Source organism: Odocoileus virginianus, chromosome 5 (assembly GCF_023699985.2).
Source record: "Odocoileus virginianus isolate 20LAN1187 ecotype Illinois chromosome 5, Ovbor_1.2, whole genome shotgun sequence".
NCBI classification, from domain to species: domain Eukaryota; kingdom Metazoa; phylum Chordata; class Mammalia; order Artiodactyla; family Cervidae; genus Odocoileus; species Odocoileus virginianus.
Genome location: NC_069678.1, coordinates 5,061,208 through 5,085,653, shown reverse-complemented (window position 1 = coordinate 5,085,653; position 24,446 = coordinate 5,061,208). Strand labels below are relative to the sequence as shown.

The 24,446-nt window shown below is 42.4% G+C and overlaps 1 protein-coding gene across 1 annotated transcript in view; it reads right to left on the bottom strand.

Moving 5' to 3' along the window:
- Window positions 1–23,924, bottom strand: part of CD58 (CD58 molecule) — a 49,539-nt gene extending 25,615 nt beyond the window's left edge. The window contains exon 1 of the mRNA XM_020892331.2: window positions 23,642–23,924. Coding sequence (XP_020747990.2) covers window positions 23,642–23,909 — 268 coding nt within the window. The 5' untranslated portion in view covers window positions 23,910–23,924. The remainder of the gene's footprint in view (window positions 1–23,641) is intronic.
- Window positions 23,925–24,446: the final 522 nt, after the last annotated feature.

Sequence of the window (24,446 nt, the reverse complement as noted above, 5' to 3'; positions counted from 1 at the left end):
GAGCCTGGTGGGCTGCAGTTCATGGGGTTGCTAAGAGTTGGACACAACTAAGCGACTTCACTATCACTTTTCATTTTTATGCACTGGAGAAGGAAATGGCAACCCACTCCAGTGTTCTTGCCTGGAGAATCCCAGGGACGGGGGGGCCTGGTGGGCTGCCATCTATGGGGTCGCACAGAGTCGGACACAATTGAAGCAACTTAGCAGCAGCAGCAGTACCAATATGTAGAGTGGTAATTTCCAATTGCACAGACTCTTGTAGTCTTACAAAGTATCATCATTACACCCAGTTTTGGTAGTTCTCATAGGGCTAGAAGCCCAACGTGGAACTCAAATATTTTCAGACAAAGTGACCTGATTTTTTATTTAGAAAATATGGTCACTATTAACTATTGCGTTAATGAAATGGGCCCCTCCACACCCAGCCACAAAATACTCTGCACATTTTTATTTGAGTCCTGAGATTCAGGTTGACTGTTATTTTTAGTTTATTTAATCAAACACTTCTATAGCACTTACAATCTGCTGGGCAGTTGGAAGAGCTCTACAAATATGTATTCAGAGAATCCTCTTAAAAACAATATTAAGCAGGTATTGTTTTTAAAAGCCTTTGACTGCATGGATCACAACAAACTGTGGGAAATTCTTAAAGAGATGAGAATACCAGACCACTTTACCTGCCTCCTGAGAAACCTGAATGTAGGTCAAGAAGCAACAGCTAGAATAGGACATGGAACGATGGACTGGTTTCAAACTGGGAAAGGAGTACATCAGGGCTGTATATTGTCACCCTGCTTATAACCTCTATGCAGAGTACATCATGTGAAATGCCAGGCTGGATGAAGCAAAGCTGGATCTTGTTTTAACCCTGTTTTGCAGACAGGCATGAAAAGATTAACTGACTAATTAGGTAGTGACACTGGATTTGAACTCAGTCTGACTCTTCACCACTGCTTCTTACTTGGCTTGTATGTGGGTGCTCAGTTACTGAGTCATGTCCAACTCTTTGCGACCCCATGATCTGTAGGTTGCCAGGCTCCTCTGTCCATGGGATTTCCCAGGCAAGAATGCTGGAGTGGGTTACCATTTCCTTTTCCAGGGTATCTTCCCAACCCAGGGTTTAAACCTGCATCTCTTGAGTCTCCTGCTTTGGCAGGCAGATTCTTTGTCACTGAGCCATCTAGGAAACCCCTTCAGATTTGGCTTGCTATATGGTATAAGGTTATTAAAGACAGTGACATGATATAGGGTATCTCAGGATGCAATTTCTAGAATGTATTGGAACAGCAGTTGCTGGGAATGAGAAAGTCAAACCATTCTAGTTGGGAGTCAAGGACATCTCTAAAGCCTACAGGTAAGGCACAAACTCAGGGGTCCCCAAATCACTGAACATCAAAGCTGGACAGAATCTCAGAGAACCATGCCCTGTTCCACACCCATTCTCATATACACGAGGAAACTGAGAAGGTTTGCTTGAGCAAGATATCAATGAATCCAGATCTTCAAAATGTTACATGGGAACCCAAATTCAAACACAAGTTTCATGATGCTGTTGCTTTTTAAAAAAATAAATAATTTTAGATATTCAGTGGGAAATAAGACAGGGCTTCATAATTAAAGACCAAGGGAAAATAAGTTGAAAGAAAAGTCTAAGAGTGTGCACTTCTCACATCTGATGGCAAGGAATATGTGACATGTGAAAAAGTAAGGAGGGAAAGAAGACAAGAGCTGCTGCTGCTGCTAAGTCGCTTCCATCGTGTCCAATTCCATGCGACCCCATAGACGGCAGCCAACCAGGCTCCCCTGTCCCTGGGATTCTCCAGGCAAGAACACTGGAGTGGGTTGCCATTTGCTTCTCCAATGCATGACAGTGAAAAGTGAAAGTGAAGTCGCTCAGTCGTGTCTGACTCTTCGCGACCCCATGGACTGCAGCCCACCAGGCTCCTCCATCCATAGAATTTTTCAGGCAAGAGTACTGGAGTGGGGTGCCACTGCCTTCTCCAGGACAAGAGAGAGAGAGAGAGTCAAATGCAGGAAGGAAGAAAAGCTAGAGGGGGTGTGCAGGGAGAAAACAAGGAGCAAACAAAGAAGTCATAGGACACAAAATCATAGGAGCCCCTGAGAAGCCTTTGAGAACTGGCAAATGACACCCTGAAATAGAGGCCAGCAGTTCAGCAGAGAAGCCATGAATGAGCCAGGTGTGATACACAAAGGAGAGGTGGAGACTACAGTCCCAGCAAGTCTGGCTCATCCAGAGAGGGGCTCCTCCCCAAGTGGCACATGGAAACTGCCAGATCTCCTCAGGTTCCAAGAAATGGTGATGTTCAAATTTTATGTGAACATAAAAATCAAATTTTATGGAATTAGTTGGCAACTAATTCCAATCTCAGTGGAGGGCTAGCCCTTAGTCAGGTCAGCCCCAAAGACAGGGTCATTCTCTATCTCTGCTGCATCCCCATTGCCCGGCACATGAAGGACATTCAATAAATAAATATTTTTGAGTGAATTAACTAAACTGATTTAAATATAACTTTAATGTAATACAAAACGTAGGGCTTCCTGACAGAATCACAAAATTTAATAGTCACCCCAAATCCTGAGCTTTTTGCAAGACCCCATATCATTGTGGATATCAAGACCCTGATGCTGGGAAGGATTGAAGGTGGGGGGAGAAGGGGACAACATAGGATGAGATGGTTGGGTCACATCACCGACTCAATGGACAAGAGTTTGAGCAAGCTCCGGGAGTTGGTGATGGACAGGGAAGCCTGGCGTGTTGCAGTCCATGGGGTCACAAAGAGTCAGACACAACTGAGCAACTGAACTGATATTGTGGAAACTGGCTGAAGAACTGAGACTCGGCAAGGAGAGGTGGAGATGGTTAACTGAAGCTGGGACCCCTTATACGCAGTCAGAAGAGATCTCTTTCCTCCTCACTGTCTGCCTCCAGCACCAAAGCAAGACCGGAGGGTCTGTCAGCTCCCCACTCCCCATCCCCTTCAACTTTAGCTAGGTTTCACCTACCACGTGTTGTGGGCTTCAGGGCACTGCACCAGATAAGCATACCCACTCCAGACACCAGCCCTTAATCAATGTTAACACCTTGTCTGAGGTTTGAGGATGTGCAGTTTTTTCACTTCCATTATTTAAACACAAGCTAATGAGCCTTCTGGATTTTGAAGAAAGGTTTTTTCTGGAGTTTTTTCTTAGAAACAAACAATATGATTTTAAAATACTTCCTTTTCTTCCTAAATTTTTTTCAAGGTTCCACATGGCTGCAGATTTTAGCAGTTAAAACAAAAATTCATTTGATGAGTAGAAAAAAAAAAATCCCCTTAAAGTTTCAGTACCCAAACATATAAATCTTGGTATTTCCCCCTGTATGACATCATAACGACAATTCAGTTAAAGAGTCATTCAAGCCAGGAGATAGGAGAGGCCTGGGCATTTTTGTACCCAAGTGAGCAGCTGGACTTCTCCGGCAGATAAGAGCTTATGACTGTGACCTTGTTCCTCTCATTTCAGCACCACAGCACACTTTCAGTTGACACCCACTTGGGGTAGTGGAACAGTGGCAGCTGGGAAACTAAGTCTCTGGAGACATGGGCACACATGCTCACAGTACAGAGAGTGGCCACCCTCCTCAAATGTCTTGGTCACTGTGATATCGAATAACCTGTTCTGTGAAGTTCACAAAAATTCTATTCATCAGCCCCATGCCCCAGTTCTGGCATAGGAAATATGCTCACTGGATACAATGCTGTTGTTGTTCAGTTGCTAAGTTGTGTCCAACTCTTTGGGACCCCGTGGACTGCACATGTCAGGCTTCCCTGTCCTTCACTATCTCCTGGAGTTTGCTCAAACTTACATCCATTGAATCAGTGATGCCATCCAACCATCTCCTTCTCTGTCACCCCCTTCTCCTCTTGCCCTCAACCTTTCCCAGCATCAGGGTCTTTTCCAATGAGTTGGCTCTTCACATCAGGTGGTCAAAGTATTGGAGCTTCAGTTTCAACATCAGTCCTTCCAATGAATATTCAGGATTGATTTCCTTTAGTACTATTCCTGGAGTTTACATTATTGGTGAGGGTTGGGAGTCGGGGAAGGGGAGGAAAACATTAAATGAAAAAGTATATTAGGTGGTATTAAGACCTATTGAGAAAAATGAAGCAGCATATGGGGGAGGATGATTAATAATGAGAAGGGAAGTTACTGTTATATGTGAGGTAGTTATAGCTGGCATGTAAGCAGGACCCAGAAAAAGTAAAGGAATGAGCTTGAGCACATGGGGAAGAGCATTCAAAGGTAACTGGAGCTCAGAGAGGCTCAGAAGCCAGAAGCTGACCACAGTCACCCAGCTGGTCCATGACAGAGCTAGTGTCCAGATCCAGGCAGCCAGCTCCCGAGCCTGTACTGTTAGCTACAGTGTGAGATGCCTAGATCTTTCCTTGTCAATTCCACCTACATGCAGTCCCAGTCGGTGATTTCTCTGTTTCCATGATTTCCAAAGGCAGAAATCTCCTGGTCTTAGCTATACAACCATTTCAGACTTAAACTGCAGCCCCCTGCCTGCCAACAGACAATAACCCCACAGGCTCCCCAGTTCCAGAAACTCCACAGAACTCACCTCACATGTGCTCTCAGCTCTCAAGCTATTTCTCGTCTCCTAGATGAGTTCATCCAGAATTAAGATGTTTGTTCTTTAAACCAACTTCCTTTTGAGCTTTCCTGTCTCCTGTCATGCTAAAATACTCTTCTTTTTATTCCTTATTCTTACCCTTGAGAATGCTTCTCTCCCCAGGATGTTTCCCTGTCAATCTGTGCAGTCCAGTTCAGCAGCCACTAGCAACACGTGGCTCATGAGCCCATGACATGTGGTTAGTCCAAATTGAGCTGTATTGTGAGTATAAGACACATACCAGACTTTGAAGATTAAGTACAAAAAGGGAAATGTAAAATCTCTCATTAATATTTTTTATAGCAACTACATGCTGAAATGAAAATATTGTGGATGTGTAAGGATAAATAAAATATATTAAGATTAATTTTACCTGCTTCATATTATATTTCTATTTAACAGCATTACTCTGGCCTGCTCTTTCAAGATACCCACATCATATCATGCTCAAAAATCACATTTGCATTTGACTGTTCTTATCTTGGATAGTACCTACAGAATGCTTTGGAAAAAAAGGTTCTTACTAGAGCTATTTAAGATTCTGAAAGTCTTTTTAAATCTATTCACCAAAGTCTGATTAAAGGTATTTCAATACACCATTGATTATTTCATTAAAAATTTCTTTATAATCCCTATTATTTTTTCCAAGTACTCAGTTCATAGTTGAGAAAGTCTATTACAACTAATTTATGATGACAGCCTTATTAGTTTCTTATTAATATGAATTTCTTATTATAATCTGAATGTGCACATTAAACTTTTTTTTTTCCCTACTTTTTAACTGTTACATGGGAAAAACATTCAGAAACTAGAGACCAGAGAGCCTGACGGAAATTCAGACACTGATCTTGACAGACATTCAGGGAACATTAGGGAAAATGAAGCATTCCCTGGTGGACCAGTGGCTGAGACTCTGTGCACCCAATGCAGGAGGCCTGGGTTCGATCCCTGGTCAGGGAACTAGATCCCACGTGCCACAATTAAGAGTTCACATGCCTCAACTAAAGATCCCACAGGCCACAACAAAGGACAAAGATCTTGCATGCCACAACTAAGGCCTGACACAGCCAAATAAATATTTTTTTTTTTAAAGTAAAGGTCACTAGGAACCAAAATGGGTTCATTTCCTCAGAACAAGCTTATCAAAATAATTTGGTTTCCTGAGATGGATACTTGCTTGATAAAATGGAACAAGGTTACAAAGGATAGACCTTTGAACTGACAGTTTCCAACTGCAGGCAGAGAGCAGACATGAATTTCTTACAGTGTTTCTGGGCAAGAGGTGCCCTCACTTTCACTGTTTCATCTTGAGCCCCACAGTCCTTGGGCTAAGAGCTCATCAGCACAGGCACAAGCAGCATGGAGAAGGAGAAGGCCAACAAATGCAAGGGAAAGAGACTGAAAACAAGAAAACAAAGAGGCCAAAGGACAGAATCCCATGCCCATAAAGTAGCTACAAGACATTCTCCTTTGAGGCTGGTGGGTGGGTACCGAAGGCTATCTCCAAAGAGGAACTGCTTCAGTGTCTTCCAGCACTATTCTGGGGATGGGATCATTATTTTAGTCACACTTCATATTCAAACTTGTCTGAGCAAATGGAAAAGGCTGTATCCTGGTTTCACCTTCAATTCTGAGATAGAAGCTTTTATCTGTAACTGCAGAATCTAAGGTGCTGCTGTGGTGCCCTTCAGTAAAAACTTCAAAAGGCCTTCCGTACTCGAAAGAAAACAACATGAGAAGAAATCAAAAGACAGAAAACTTGTGCAAACAAGTGCTGATGCACGCAGGCAAACATTCTGCTTTTAAACAGAGAAAGCAATGCCTACCCTCAAAGCTTGTATTAATTTAAAAACATTAGCGTAAGTCATGCTGGGACCCAGCCTCACCCCACAGCAGGCCAGCAGCTTCCACACCAGGTAGGGCCTGGCAGCCAGTGGAGTCAGGCGTGTCAATGGAGTCAGCTGCCCACAGTATTTGTGCTGCAACAGAAGGGTGCATGCAGCCCATATGGGGGCACCGCTAGAACATATAGTTCTAGTTACCAAAGGGGAAGGAGAGGGTGCTGATGGGCTAAGAGCTCCCCAGCACAGGCACAAGAAGCATTGAGAAGAACACCAACAAAGCACAAGGGAAAGGGACTGAAAAGAAGACAGGACATCTCCTACACAAGGCCACCTCTCCAAGACCAGAAACCATAACCGGCCTACTCACTACATAGAAAAAATTCAGAGAATTAGGCAGGATGAGGAGACAGAAACATAAAACAAAGGAAAATGACAAACCCTAAAAGAAGAAGTGAGTGGAGATAAACAATCCATTTATCTGATAAAGACTTTAGGGTAATTCAATGAACTCAACAGAAGAATAAACAAACAGTGTGAGAAGTTCACCAAAGAGTTAGAAAATATAAAGATTCAAACAGAGCTGAAGAATACAATAACTGAAGTTCAAAAACTACACTAGAAGGAATTAACAACAAAAACTTGATTAGAGAATAGACAGGGGACCTGAATACACATTGTCCAAAGAAGACAGAGACGGCCAACAGGTATATGAGAAGATGCTCAGCATCATTAATAATCAGGGAAACACAAATCAAAACCACAATGAGATGCCACCTCACACCTGTCACAATGGCTATCAGCAAAAGGGCAACCAATAATAAGAGTTTGCAAGAATGCAGTGAAAAGAAAACTCATGCACTGTTGGTGGGAAGGTAAACTGGTGCAGCCACTTTGGAAAACAGTATGGCAGTTCTTCAAAAAATTAATAGAAACTGCCATATGACCCAACAATTTCACTTCTGTAAATTTACCCAAAGAAGGAAAAAGCACTTATTAGAAAAAACATGCACACCAATATTCATTGCAACATTATTTACAATAGCCAAGATACGGAAGCAACCTATGTGTCTATTGATAGATGAATGAATAAAGAAGATGTGGTATTTATAAACAATGGAATATCACTCACCTGTAAAAATGAAATCTTGGCTTAGATTCATGGATAGATATAGAACATGGATAGATATAGAAGGTATTGTGCTAAGTAAAATTAGTGAGACAGCGAAAGACCAATATCATATGATTTTAATTATATGTGAAATCTAAAAACAAACAAACATTCAAAAGAGAAACTGACTCATAGATACAGAGAACAAACTGGTAGTTACCAGAGGGAAGGTGGGTAGAGGGGTGAGTGAGATAGGTGAGGGAGATTGAGAAGTACAAACTACCAGTTATAAAATAAATAAGTTGGGAGGAGCTAAGATGGTGGAGGAATAGGACAGGGAGACCACTTTCTCCCCTACAAATTCATCAAAAGAACATTTGAACGCTGAGCAAACTTCACAAAACAACTGCTGACCACTAGCAGAAGACATCAGGTGCCCAGAAAAGCAGCCCATCATCTTGAAAGGAGGTAGGACAAAATATAAAAGATAAAAAGAGAGACAAAAGACCTAGGGACTGAGACCCGTCCCGGGAAGGAAGTCTTAATAGAGGAAGTTTCCAAACACCAGGAAACCCTCACACTGGTGGGTCTGGGGGAAGTTTTCAAATCTTGGAGGGCAACCTAACTGGGAGGAAAAATAAATAAAACCCGCAGATTACACGCCTAAAAGCAACTTCCAGCAGAAAAGTACCCCAGACGCCCGCATCCGCCACCAGCAAGCGGGGGGGAAGGGAGAGGAGCAGGCGGCATTGCTTAGGGTAAGGACCAGGCCCAAATGCCCTGAGGGCAATCAGAGGGAGCTAACGTGAGATAACAACTTAAACTGGGGGATAGTGAGAGAGAGAGAAAATTAACCTGCCCAAACACACTGCCGGCTGAACACACTGCTGGCCGTTCGCAGAACAAAGGGACTGAGCAATTCCAGAGCTAGCCCGCAGCTGACCAGCCCATCTCAGCCGGAGGCAGGAGGGAGGGGAAAGGGGCAAACTCGGCCCCAGAGACTGCACCCCCTACCTAACTGCAAACCAGCTCCCAGTTTCTAACCAAAGACTTCCTGAGATTCTGGATGGTTGACATCCACTGGGAGGGTCACGGCTAAAGACAGCTCCCCAGAACAGACACAAGGCGCACAGGACTGGTGGGCGTGGAAACTGAGGCTGGGACCGCAGAGGGGAGAAGGCGCACCGCACCCGGGGAGAGTGCGCCCGTCAAGCGCCTGGCTGCCTGAGCTGCTCCGGCGGGGAAGGCACAAAACACAGGCCCAACCGAGTCTGCACTTTTGTGGAGTACCCGAAAACTAGAACCGCACGCAACACAGGGCCCGCTCCATATAGAGCAGCCTGGAGCCTGAGCAGTGTAGACGGGGAAGGCACACACCCGTGAGCGGGGCAAACCCAGTGTGGCCGGAACACTGTGAGTGCGCCCCACACACGCCAGTGACATTTGTATGACAGCGCCCCTCCCTCCCCGCAGCGCAACCGAACAAGCGAACCTGAACAAGAGACTACCTCCGCCCGCCTGTGTAAGGGTGGAAATTAGACACTGAAGAGACCGGCAAACAGAAGCCAAATAAACAAAGGGAACCGCTTCAGAAGGGACCAGTGCAACAGATTAAAATCCCTGTAGTTAACACCGACTACACTGGAAGGGGCCTATAGATATTGAGAAGTGTAAGCTGGAACGAGGAGCTATCTGAAACTGAACTGAACCCACACTGACAGCAACAGCTCCAGAGAAATTCCTAGATATATTTTTACTTTTTTTGTTTGTTTGTTTTTTAATTAAAAAAATTTTTTTCCTTTTTTAAAAATTTTTTCTCTTTTATTTTCTTTTAAAATTCCCTATTACTCCTTAACTTTCATTTTCATATATTTTTACTATTTTTTTAATTTAAAAAATTTTTTCTTTTTTTTCTCTTATTTTCTTTTAAAGTCCTCTATTACCCCTTAATTTGCATTTTCATTTCACTATAACCTTGCAAAAAAAAAAAAGAAGAGGCCCTATTTTTAAACTGAACTTCATATATATTTCTTAAATTTTTTGTGTTTTTGTTTTTAATATTGTATTTCTAAGAGTCTAACCTCTACTCTAGATATTTAATCTTTGTTTTTCAGTATGTGATATAAATTTTGGACATTTAAGAATCCAATATTCAGTACCCATTTTTACTCAGGAGTGTGTTGATTACTCTCTCCCACTTTTGACTCTCCGTTTTCTCCCTCAGATCACCTCTATTTCCTCCCTCCCCCTTCTCTTCCCAATCCAATTCTGTGAATCTCTGTGGGTGTCTGGGCTACGGAGAACACTTTGGGAACAGAGAACTGTGTAGATCTGTCTCTCTCCTCTTGAGTCCCCCTTTTCTCCTCCTGCTCACCTCTATCTCCCTCCTCCCTCTCCTCTTCTTCATGTAACTCTGTGAACCTCTCTGGGTGTCCCTCACGGGGGAGAATCTTTTCACCATTAACCTAGAAGTTTTATTATCAGTGCTGTATAGTTGGAGAAGTCTTGAGGCTGCTGGAAGAATAAGACTGAAATCTAGAGGCAGGAGACTTAAGCCCAAAACCTGAGAACACCAGAAAACTCCTGACTACAGGGAACGATAAGTAATAAGAGATTATCCAAAAGCCTCCATACCTACACTGAAACCAACCACCACCCAAGAGCCAATAAGTTCCAGAGCAAGACATAGCACACAAATTCTCCAACAACGCAGGAACATAGCCCTGAGTGTCAACATACAGGCTGCCCAAAGTCACACCTAACACATAGACCCATCTCAAAACTCACTACTGGACACTCCACTGCACTCCAGAGAGAAGAAATCCAGTTCCACGCACCAGAACACCAACGCAAGCTTCCCTAACCAGGAAGCCTTGACAAGAAAATTGTCCAACCCCACCCACTGGGAGAAACCTCCACAATAAAAAGGAACCACAGACCACCAGAATACAGAAAGGCCACCCAGACACAGCAATCTAAACAAGAAGAAAAGGCAGAGAAATACCCAGCAGGTAAAGGAACATGAAAAATGCCCACCAAGTCAAACAAAAGAGGAGGAGATAGGGAATCTACCTGAAAAAGAATTTAGAATGATAATAAAAATAATCCAAAATCTTGAAAACATAATGCAGTTACAGATAAATAGCCTGGAGACAAAGATTGAGAAGATGCAAGAAATGTTTAATAAGGACCTAGAAGAAATAAAAAAGAGTCAATTAAAAATGAATAATGCAATAAATGAGATAAAAAACACTCTGGAGGGAACCATGAGTAGAATAACAGAGACAGAAGATAGGATAAGTGAGGTAGAAGATAAAATGGTGGAAATAAATGAAGCAGAGAGGAAAAAAGAAAAAAGAATCAAAAGAAATGAGGACAACCTCAGGGACCTCTGGGACAATGTGAAATGCCCCAACATTCGAATCATAGGAGTCCCAGAAGAAGATAAAAAGAAAGGCCATGAGAAAATACTCGAGGAGATAATAGCTGAAAACTTCCCTAAAATGGGGAAGGAAATAGTTACACAGGTCCAAGAAACCCAGAGAGTCCCAAATAGGATAAGCCCAAGGCAAAACACCCCAAGACACATATTAATCAAATTAACAAAGATCAAACACAAAGAACAAATATTAAAAGCAGCAAGGGAGAAACAACAAATAACACACAAAGGGATTCCCATAAGGATAACAGCTCATCTATCAATAGAAACCCTTCAGGCCAGAAGGGAATAGCAGGACATACTTAAAAGTAATGAAAGAGAATAACCTACAACCCAGATTACTGTACCCAGCAAGGATCTCATTCAGATATGAAGGAGAATTCAAAAGCTTTACAGACAAGCAAAAGCTGAGAGAATTCAGCACCACCAAACCAGCACTTCAACAAATGCTAAAGGATCTTCTCTAGACAGGAAACACAGAAAGGTTGTATAAACGCGAACCCAAAACAACAAAGTAAATGGCAACAGGACCATACCTATCAATAATTACCTTAAATGTAAATGGGTTGAATGCCCCAACCAAAAGACAAAGACTGGCTGAATGGATACAGAAACAAGACCCCTATATATGCTGTCTACAAGAGACCCACCTCAAAACAAGGGACACAGACAGACTGAAAGTGAAGGGCTGGAAAAAAATATTTCATGCAAACAGAGACCAAAAGAAAGCAGGAGTCGCAATACTCGTATCAGATAAAATAGACTTTAAAATAAAGTCTGTGAAAAGAGATAAAGAAGGACACTACATAATGATCAAAGGATCAATCCAAGAAGAAGATATAACAATTATAAATATATATGCACCCAATATAGGAGCACCGCAATATGTAAGGCAAATGCTACTGAGTATGAAAGGGGAAATTAACAGTAACACAGTAATAGTGGGAGACTTTAATACCCCAGAACACAACTATGGATAGATCAACTAAACAGAAAATTAACAAGGAAACACAAACTTTAAATGACACAATGGACCAGCTAGACCTACTTGATATCTATAGAACATTTCACCCCAAAACAATCAACTTCACCTTTTTCTCAAGTGCATATGGAACCTTCTCCAGAATAGATCACATCCTGCACCATAAATCTAGCCTTGGGAAATTCAATAAAACTGAAATCATTCCAGTCATCTTTTCTGACCACAGTGCAGTAAGATTAGATATCAATTACAGGAAAAAAATATTAAAAATTCAAACATATGGAGGCTAAATAACACGCTTCTGAATAACCAACAAATCATAGAAGAAATCAAAAAAGAAATCAAAATATGCATAGAAACAAATGAAAATGAAAATACAACAACCCAAAACCTATGGGACACTGTAAAAGCAGTGCTAAGGGGAAGGTTCATAGCATTACAGGCTTACCTCAAGAAACAAGAAAAAAGTAAAATAAATAACCTAACTCTACACCTAAAGCAACTAGAGAAGGAAGAAATGAAAGAACCCCAGGATTAGTAGAAGGAAAGAAATCTTAAAAATTAGGGCAGAAATAAATGCAAAAGAAACAAAAGAGACCACAGCAAAAATCAACAAAGGTAAAGCTGTTTTTTTGAAAGATAAACAAAATTGACAAACTGTTAGCAAGACTCATTAAGAAACAAAGGGAGAAGAACCAAATTAACAAAATTAGAAATGAAAATGGAGAGATCACAACAGACAACACTGAATTACAAAGGATCATAAGAGACTACTACCAGCAGCTCTATGCCAATAAAATGGACAACTTGGAAGCAATGGACAAATTCTTAGAAAAGTATAACTTTCCAAAACTGAACCAGGAAGAAATAGAAGATCTTAACAGACCCATCACAAGCAAGGAAATCGAAACTGTAATCAGAAATCTTCCAGCAAACAAAAGCCCGGGACCAGGTGGCTTCACAGCTGAATTCTACCAAAAATTTAGAAAAGAGCTAACACCTATCTTACTCAAACTCTTCCAGAAAATTGCAGAAGGTAAACTTCCAAACTCATTCTATGAGGCCACCATCACCCTAATTCAAAACCAGACAAAGATGCCACAAAAAAAGAAAACTACAGGCCAATATCACTGATGAACATAGATGCAAAAATCCTTAACAAAATTCTAGCAAACAGAATCCAACAACATACTAAAAAAATCATATATCATGACCAAGTGGACTTTATCCCAGGAATGCAAGGATTCTTTAATATCCACAAATCAATCAATGTAATACACCACATTAACAAATTGAAAGATAAAAGTCATATGATTATCTCAATAGATGCAGAAAAAGCCTTTGACAAAATTCAAAATCCATTTATGAGTAAAACTCTCCAGAAAGCAGGAATAGAAGGAACATATCTCAACATAATAAAAGCTATATATGACAAACCCACAGCAAGCATTACCCTCAATGGTGAAAAATTGAAAGCATTTCCCCTAAAGTCAGGAACAAGACAAGGGTGCCCACTCTCACCACTACTATTCAACATAGTTTTGGAAGTGTTGGCCACAGCAATCAGAGCAGAAAAAGAAGTAAAAGGAATCCAGATAGGAAAAGAAGAAGTGAAACTCTCTCTGTTTGCAGATGACATGATCCTCTACATAGAAAACCCTAAAGACTCTACCAGAAAATTACTAGAGCTAATCAACGAATATAGTAAAGTTGCAGGATATAAAATTACACAGAAATCCCTTGCATTCCTATACACTAACAATGAGAAAACAGAAAGAGAAATTAAGGAAACAATACCATTCACCATTGCAACAAAAAGAATGAAATACTTAGGAGTATATCTACCTAAAGAAACAAAAGACCTATACATAGAAAACTATAAAACACTGGTGGAAGAAATCAAAGAGGATACAAACAGATGGAGAAATATACCGTGTTCATGGATTGGAAGAATCAATATTGTCAAAATGACTATACTACCTAAAGCAATCTATAGATTCAATGCAATCCCTATCAAGCTACCAAGGGCATTCTTCACAGAACTAGAACAAATAATTTCACAATTTGTATGGAAATACAAAAAACCTCAAATAGCCAAAGCAATCCTGAGAAAGAAGAATGGAACTGGAGGAATCAACCTGCCTGACTTCAGGCTCTACTACAAAGCCACAGTCATCAAGACAGTATGGTACTGGCACAAAGACAGAAATATAGATCAATGGAACAAAATAGAAAGCCCAGAGATAAATCCACATACCTATGGACACCTTATCTTCGACAAAGGAGGCAAGAATATACAATGGAGAAAAGACAACCTCTTTAACAAGTGATGCTGGGAAAACTGGTCAACCACTTGTAAAAGAATGAAACTAGAATACTTCCTAACACCATACACAAAGATAAACTCAAAATGGATTAAAGATCTAAATGTAAGACCAGAAACTATAAAACTCCTAGAGAAGAACATAAGCAAAAGACTCTCCTACATAAATCACAGCAGGATCCTCTATGACCCACCTCCCAGAATGTTGGAAATAAAAGCAAAAATAAACAAATGGGACCTAATGAAACTTAAAAGCTTTTGCACAACAAAGGAAACTATAAGCAAGGTGAAAAGACAGCCTTCAGAATGGGAGAAAATAATAGCAAATGAAGCAACAAAGGATTAATCTCAAAAATATACAAGCAACTCCTGCGGCTCAATTCTAGAAAAATAAATGACCCAATCAAAAAACGGGCCAAAGAACTAAACAGACATTTCTCCAAAGAAGACATACAGATGGCTAACACACACATGAAAAGATGCTCAACATCACTCATTATCAGAGAAATGCAAATCAAAACCACAATGAGGTACCATTACACTCCAGTCAGGATGGCTGCTATCCAAAAGTCTACAAGCAATAAATGCTGGAGAGGGTGTGGAGAAAAGGGAACCCTCTTACACTGTTGGTGGGAATGGAAACTAGTACAGCCACTATGGAGAACAGTGTGGAGATTTCTCAAAAAGCTGGAAATAGAACTGCCATATGACCCAGCAATCCCACTTCTGGGCATGCACACTGAGGAAACCAGATCTGAAAGAGACACGTGCACCCCAATGTTCATCACAGCACTGTTTAAAATAGCCAGGACATGGAAGCAACCTAGATGCCCATCAGCAGACGAATGGATAAGGAAGCTGTGGTACATATACACCATGGAATATTACTCAGCCATTAAAAAGAATTCATTTGAATCAATTCTAATGAGATGGATGAAACTGGAGCCCATTATACAGAGTGAAGTAAGCCAGAAAGATAAAGACCAATTCAGTATACTAACACATATATATGGAATTTAGAAAGATGGTAACAATAACCCTTATATGCAAAACAGAAAAAGAGACACAGATGTACAGAACAGACTTTTAGACTGTGGGAGAAGGCGAGGATGGGATGTTTCGAGAGAACAGCATCAAAACATGTATATTATCTAGGGTGAAACAGATCACCAGCCCAGGTTGGATGCATGAGACAAGTGCTCAGGCCTGGTGCACTGGGAAGACCCAGAGGGATGGGGTGGGGAGGGAGGTGGGAGGGGGGATCGGGATGGGGAATACATGTAAATCCATGGCTGATTCATGTGAATGTATGGCCAAAACCACTACAATATTGTAAAGTAATTAGCCTCCAACTAATAAAAATAAATGGGAAAAAAATTATGGAGATGTAATATACAGCATAGGGAATATAGCCAATAATATTGTAATGACTTTCTATGGTGACAGGTGGTAACTAGACTTATTGTGATCATTTTGTAATGTATAAAAATACTGACCCACTATGTTTACACCTGAAACTCATGTAATATTATAAGTCAATTAAAAAAGGGAAAAAACAAATAACAGTAATAAGGTGTACAATTAAACAATTCAATTTTTAAAAATTATAGTAAAAAGGGCAACAAAACAAACCCCCAGATCCAGTTCTTTAAAAGTAGTTGTAAGTCATTTTCAAAATTCCTAAAAGATACCTGTCAAAGATTAAAAAAAAAGCAGCAAATGCAAAAATGTGAAAGTTGATTAGATCTTGGTATTTTAAAAGACATTCTTGTGACAATTGAAGGAATCTGAATAAGAGTAGAAGTTAAGTGATATTATGAAATTACTGTTAATTTCAATACTAACAAAATTCAATATTAACAAAATATTGTTAATTTACAAATATTATGTTATTGGGTTTATGCCAAAGCATTTAGGAGTAAAGTGTGGATGTATAAAACAGTATAATTATGGCAAAATATTAATAATATGAATACATAAATAAACCCTCATTCTTAATTCCATGGCCCAAAGAAAGTTCCTCCACCCCTGTATTGTAGATTACAATACTGAATACAATCTATGTGATTGGTAATTAGCTGTCTTATATCATTTTACATGCTTTGACATGTGTTGACATGACAACATTACATTGGGCAATATATACATGTTATAAGATGTCAACTATGGCTATACCAATCATCAGAAAGTTGCCTATCTGGACTACCCAGTGGCCTAGCAGTTAGGATTCTAGGCTTTGACTGCCTTGACCCAGATTCAGTCCCTGGTTGGGGAAAGATCCCACAAGCCACATGGTGCAGGGTGGAAAAGTTGGTAATCTATTCTTGGGTTGGAAATACATGGACTTTGAATCATGGAGTAAGTGCTAGCAGGTTCTATCACTTCTCTGCTGTGTGAACTTTGACATGGTACTCAACATACCTCAACTATTTTTCTCCTCTTTAACAGTCTCTACCTTATAAAACTAACAATTAAATGAAAACAAAAACTTAAAACTCTGAGCACAACACTTGGCACAGAGCATGTGCTTAATTCATGGCAACTATTAAATCCACCCCATTATAATACTGGAGCTAGTTGGTTTTTTTTTTAATAGGAATACACAACATTATTTTGACTTGAATTATCTTTCCTAAATAAAAACACACAGACTCTCCAAACCTTAAGTCAAACGAAGTGTATGAATAAGTCTCACACAACAATGAGCTTCCCCGGTGGCTCAGCAGTAAAAGAATTCACCTGCTAACCTAGGAGCCAAAGGAGCCGCAGGTTCAATCCCTGGGTCAGGAGGATCCCCTGGGGAAAGGCGTGGCAACCCACTCTAGTACTCTTACCTGAAAAATCCCATAGACAGAGGAGCCTGGTGGGCTACAGTCCATAGGGTCGCAAAGAGTCGGACACGACTGAAGCGATTTATCACACACGCACATAACAGTGTGAGAGAATATAAGAATTTAAAATGGAGAAATGTTTGACCAATACTTTACCATCTAGTGTTCAGATTTAACAATCTGTACTGTTAAAAATACTAAAATAAATCAATGAAAGAGACATTTTGTTAAGTATTATATGACTTGGTTCCTGTGTACAAGGATCTAAAATCAAGTTGGAGAGATTAGGTCAACAAGAGCAGAATAAGGCAAGCTCTGCTAATAAGAGCAATCTAACAACAGTTCCGATTTCTGAGCTTGCTACTCGCCCAGCACTACCTAGGTCCTGTCCACATGCTACCCCACGGATGCACTCCACTGCTGAATCCTGCCAGCCCAGCCTTCAAAACACACCCTGACAGTTCCTATTCCTCACCCCACCCCATCATTTCTTACCCACGCCCAGCTAGTCATTGTCCCCACAGCCTCCTAACTGCTCTCCCTGCCTTTCCTTTTTCATCAGCAAGGACTATTCTCTACCCAGCATCCAGAATAATTCATTTAAACACTCAAGTCATCACAATTTCACTCCTATTCAAAACTCTCTGAGACTTCCTACATCACTGGGAATTTAAAAAGTTAGTCTTTAAGGGCCCACAAAACTTTATCTTTAGAATCCAGCCCTGACTACGTGTACAATTTAATTTCCTATTTACTCTCCAGCATGGTGGTCTCCTCGAAGTTCCTTAAACGTTTGAAACCTATTTCAGGGTTTTTGCTGCCATCCTCTCTGTCTGGAATACTACCCTCCCAGTCACCTGGCCTGCTCAATCACTTCAAGTCTACACTCAACTGTTTTCCCTTTAAAAGAGACCTCCTCTGACTACACTACATAAACTATTAACTACCAGAGAGCGACTGAATGAAATATCATTCCTCCACCCCACACAGCACTATGCAGCCGTAAAAAAAAAAAAAAAAAATAAGGATGATTTCTATGAACTAATATGGAATGATTTTCCAGACATGTGGTTAAGTGACAAAAACAACATATAAGAGAGTACATTGAGTATGTTACCTATTGTTTGAAAGAGGAAGTTAGAAACAAACGTAGGTATCTGTTTGTATCTACAAAAAGAAACAGGAAAGACAAAACCAAACAAATGATATGTTGTGGAGGGAGAGAGAGGGATGGAACAGAATTTCTGAGCATTTTTTAAATGGATATCCCTCAGTATCCACAGGGTATTGGTTCCAGGATCCCAGCAGATACCAAACTCTGAGGATGCTGAAGTCCCTTACATAAAAACGGCACAGTAACCTATGCACATATTCTCATATACTTTAAATCATCTCTAGATTACTTGTAATATCTAATACAATGTAAATGCTACTTGAATAATTGTAAATACAACATAGTTCAGTTCAGTCGTTCAGTCGTGTCCGACTCTTTGCGACCCCATGAACCGCAGTTCGCCAGGCCTCCCTGTCCATCACCAACTCCTGGAATCCACCCAAACCCATGTCCATTGAGTCGGTGATGCCATCCAAATACAACACAAATGCTATTTAAATAGTTGCCAGAATACAGCAAATTCAAGTTTCGCTTTTTGAGATTTTACGGAATTTTTTTCCTGAATATTCTTGATCTGTGGTTGGTTGAATCCACAGAGGCAGAACCTGCAGATATGGAAGGCCAGCTGTGTTTGGTTTTGATTTGAACCCTGTTAACAGCTTCCATATTTTAAAATTAAATTAAGGTGGGGGAAACCCTAAAATTGAATAGATAGAAACACATTGATGTAACTATGTATCCATTTGATAACATAACCACACAGAAGAAAAATTAAGAATTCAAGTAACTTGAAAATACTGTGTTCTGAACATATTTAGTGGAATATATGGAAGAATAAAAATTTTGAACTATATTTAGTAAAACTTGTGCTTGGTAGTAGTATTGGCACAGGAATTATGGAACTAGTTTGTATTTAATGGAGATTAGGCAAATATACTAATGCTACTAAGAATAGAATTCTCACTGTAGTGAAGGAAGATACTAATACAGAACAGGGAGGAAACAGAAGAACTGAATTGTTGGATTACTTTGTGGTTACAAGATAAACGCATGACTTTGTGAAAGCTATTTCCTAGCTCTGAGAACTGACAAGGCCTAGAAGCTGTGACTTCAGGAGCCTTGAGCACATCTAGAGTGTGTGCACTCAATTGCTCAGTCGTGTCTTACTCTTCCCGACTCCCTGGACTGTAGCTCATCAGGCTCCTCCAGTCCACGGGGTTTCCCAGGCAAGAACACTAGAGTGGGTTGCTATTTCCTTCTCCAGGGGGTCTTCCCAACCCAGTGATCAAACCCGTGTCTCTTATGTCTCCTCATTAGCAGGCGGACTCTTTACCACTGAGCCACCTGGGAAGCCCTAAGCACATCTAGCACCCAGATCTTAAATTCTAAATACCATTTCCCACTAAAAGAAAAAGGGAATCTAATGAGTCCAAGGCTGAGGCAGGAAAGGTACAAAATGAGTCCAGAACATCTTTCTATGCCAGCAAGGAGTGAAGTGCTCAAAACTGAAGCTTGGAGGAGTTCCCAGTGACCAAATTCAGAATCACCAAGCATCAGAATGGATAATGACAGGAATGCTATCTTAAATGATACCCATGAGTCCTTACTAGTACTAAAACATAAAATAAAAAGGGAGGTGCAAAAGCTCTTTGTTACTGAAGATTGTCAATAAAGTATATAGACAAATACGGATAGGAAATTGCCATCTGAAACAATTTAGTGATAATGGACTCGGGGAGGAATGGTCACTAGGCGCTAAAACACTGGATGAAAGACTGTTGGAGAACAGGATATTCAATCTCTAAGTGTTACTTAATGAATCACATGTTACAGACATACCTCATTTTATTATGCTGCATTTTATTGCGCTTTGTAGATACTGTGCTTTTTACACAAACTGAAGTTTTGTAGCAACTCTGCATTGTCAGATAGTAGTCAGCATTTTTTTAGCAATAAAATATTTTTTTAATTAAGGTATGTACAATTTCTTAGACACAGTGCTATGGCATACTTAGACTACAGTATAATGTAAATGTCATTTTTAAATGCACTAGGAAATAAAAAAACTCATATGACTTGCTTTATTGCGATATTTGCTTTATTGAAATGATTAGGAACTGAGCCCACCTAACTTCTATTTACTTGCCTCTACAAGAGAGAAATCTGATGGAACTCACCTTAACAAAACAATCGACATTAACATCTTTGATAATCAGCAAATGGACTGCATCTGCACCCTGATGAGATGCATACCTGTGCTCAGAAAGTCCACATCAGAATTTAAGCATGCACCCCAACACGGAGGGTCATTTTTATAAAACAACTCGTCCAGACCCTTCAAAAAGAACAATGTCACAAAGTTTAAAAAAGAAAAATGTTGGCAACAGTTTAGATTTTTATATTCAAGAGGATTAAAAAAGCATGGGGCTTCCCTGGTAGCTCAGCTGGTAGAGAATCTGCCTGCAATGCAGGAGACCCTGGTTCAATTCCTAGGTCAGGAAGATCCCCTGGAGGAGGGCATGGCAATCCACTCCAGTATTCTTGCCTGGTGAATCACCACGGACAGAGGAGCCTGGCAGGCTACAGTCCTTGGGGTCACGAAGAGTCGGACAGGACTGGGCAACTAAGTATAACACAGCACAAACAGGCATGAGTACCAAGCTTGATGTATTATCCAGGACTGGCTTCTGGACCCCATCTGAAAACAGTCTTTTATCAATGCTATACTTCCTGACTTCTGAAAATGGTGCCAGGGCTTACTGGAGACATATTATTCTTACAAGACCTATGTTGAAATATTTAGGGTTAAGGTGTTGTAAGAGCTGCAATTCTCAAATGGTTTAGCAAAAAACAACAACAACAAAGTAACTGGGTAGGTGTGTGTGTTTGTCTCTATAAATAGAGTAAAGTAAACCAAATGTGATAAAATGTTAATGACTGGCGATTCAAGGAGAAAGGCACGCAAGTGTTCACTGTACTGTTTGCAACTATTCTAAAGATTTTAAGTTTTCCAAAATTTAAGAAAATTAGTAAGAACTATTAACCACTTCCATTTCCCTTGTTCTGCACTACTAATCTCTGTATTAGTAAATGTTCACCACCACCCAACAACTACACATTCACTGCTTTCTTTCTTCACTGTTTCTCCCCCACTCTAATAATGGTAAGCTTCCCTGTGCTGACACAGAGCTGACAGTAAGTACGTGTTGAATGACTGATGCTCACAATCATTCTATGAAGCAGATGTTAGTATCCTTTCTCTCATGTGTGTGGTGCTCTCTCTTCAAAGGCAAAGATACAGAGTCACAGAGAAGTGAGGTAACTTACAGAAGTTTTAACTGTGAGGGGCGGGGCCAGGGTCTGGGATCCAATACTGTTCATCACTGTTAGGCAGCTTTCCCCACTGAGACCAGCTTGGTACCCAAAGGGGTCACTATCTGCAGAGATATAGTTTCCCTTAGCACAAAGCCTCTTCAGAGAAGGTAATATTAATGCTTGCAGAACCAAATGACCTCTGAATAAATAAATGAATTAGGTGGGAGAGACCACCATGAGGGGACTGTTGAGATAGTCTTCCTAGAAGAGGTGTGGCTAGATGGGTAGACTGAGTTTTCAGTGGAAAAGAGCATAGCAACAGGCAGTGGCGGCCAAAGGTGCGTTCTGAGACCAGGGAGAGACCCGCACATCTTGAAGGAGTTACCTCATCCATTCAAGCTCGGTATGTGCTTCTTCCTCGTGCTGACACCTGTGGCCTATGAAACCTTCAGTCTTTGGGGCCTGTGATGGGACCTGTCCTAGCCCCCTCTGCCTCCACTCCCTCTCAACTACAATCTTTTCTCTTCATTGCTGCCAGATTATCCTAAGAGGATGGGTCTGCTCCTGTCAGGCCCAGAAACAGGTCTCCTTTGCCCACAGGAGAGAATCCCAGCTCCCAAAGGGGACTTTCGGGGTACCCCATGGGGCCTCAAGATCCCACCGGCACACCGACTCCCCAGGACACTGATGGCTCCCTACTGCCAAAGTTTACCCTCTACACTCTCCTCCTCTTTCTTTCTTGATCTCCTCCTCCTGGCATCTTTTCCCACATCATGGCATGATACCACCTGTCCTCGGAGGCTAGGTTCAAACTCCTTTCCTTCCAGGAAGTTTCTGCTTCACGGAAGATATTTGCTTTCACCCAAGATGCGGCTGTCTTCCCTCTGCACGCCCGCAGCACTTTATATTTACCTCTCTTACAACATTTACTTCTGTGCCTTACATTGTAGGTACATTTGAGCATATGTCGAGCTCCACAACCCCCACCCCCACCCAGGTTGTATCCATAGACGCATGCATCCCACAGGCACTCAGTCCACTCTGAAGGCAGAGAGGAGAGGAAAGGCTGCTCAGGTGTGTGTGCCAAAGGGCCAGCGGGGGATTCCAAGTAATAGTTAAGGGGGCTGTTACTATGCTCCAGGGGGTTGGCTATGACTTAAGGAGGGGCCTGTGTGGGGAGAGGTTGATAATGTGGCTGAGGAGGTAAAAAAATGGAGACAGAGATACCTATCTTATGGGGCTGTCGCGACGATTTAACTGAAGAAGTGAGAAAAGGATGACCATAGTCCCAGACACTCACACGTTCGTCCTTTTCTGTTCGGAAGGGAGGGGAAGCAGCACTAGCCACACTACTCAGAAACTCCGACTCGAGGCCCTCTGCTTCCTGCTGCGAGGCGACTCTTAACCACCGCCATCAGCCAGGGCGCGGCCGCGGGACAGGCGCGGCTGCACTTGGCTTTGGCCGCGGCGCGCCCACCCCGGGGCAGGAGCCGGCGCGCGCGCACACAGCGCGATCCACTGCCAGTGGAAGCCCGCCCCGGACAAGCTCGCGGGCTGCGGAAGCAGTAAAAAAAGAGATATGCTCAAGTTCTGGACGATGGCGCCTCGGGAAGTAGTAACTTAGTCACTGGAGTCGCGCAGAAAAGGCACCCCTTCCAGAAGAACACGGGGCGGAAGACGAGCGGGGGTCGGGGGTCGTGGGAGTTAAGAAGGGTTCCCAAAGGGAGGAAAGCGCGCAGGGGAGGTGAACGAGCCGGAGTCTGGTTTCTTTTTCCCAGACCTCAGAGCCTGAGGAGCAAGTTTCTTACTGATCACCCTACGGTGATTTGTGGACGACACGACCAGGTCCCGCGCACGTGCCCCCCGCCACCTTCGCCACCCGAACTTGCAGCCGCCTTGGGCCGCGCCCGTCCACCGGGCCCGGAGCCCGGGGCGGGGTGGGGGTGGGGGGCACTGACACCTCGCGCTCCCGGTCCCCGTGGGCTCCCGGAGGAGGCCTCCACTCACCCAATTTGAGGAACAGGCAGACCAGTCCAAGGGCCCCCACGGTCCACCCAGGGGCGCTCCCTGCGGCCATGGCGGTCTGGGCAGTTTCTGCTAATGGGCCGCAGCGGCACAACTCGGCCTGCCGGAGGGCCAGCCCCACTGTGCGCCGCGCCCCGCCCCGCCTCGCGCGCCCCGCCTCCCGCGCGGCGGGCTGGCACCGGATGCAGTCTGGGCGCCGCTCCTTTCCTCTTCTCGCGGACTCGGTTCGGGTCCCAGTCGTTCCTGCCATTCCGCCGCCACCCGCTTTGCTCTGTGGAGCTCTTTAGCAAAAGTGGCGTGCGTTTTTACAACCAGGGTTATCCTCGTTCCTCCCGCGCTTTTCCTTGGCATCTGGAGCGCGATGGAGGCGCCCCCGCAGCAGCTGGGGGTATCGGACTGTCGCTTCCCGAAAGCTGCGCCCCAATGGTCGGGAGGTGACAGGAGAACTCTGGTGGGACACGGAAGTTCCGAAGCGCTTTATTCTTTCAGCTCTTTGCAGCAGCTGCAGCCGCGCAGTTTTACCTGCCTGTTAAGACGGTGAAGAACCTGCCCACAGTGCAGGAGATCCAGGTTCGATCCCTGGGTCGGGTAGATTCCCCTGGAGAAGGGAACGGCAACCCGCTCCAGTATTCTTGCTTGGAGAGTCCCATGGACAGAGGAACCTGGCAGGCTACAGTCCATGAGGTCGCAAAGAGTCAGGCACGACTGAGCAAGTAGCACACACACTCCCCTTTTATGACTCTAGATAAAACAGCCTCTTTGAACCACTCTTTCCTCAAATATTAAA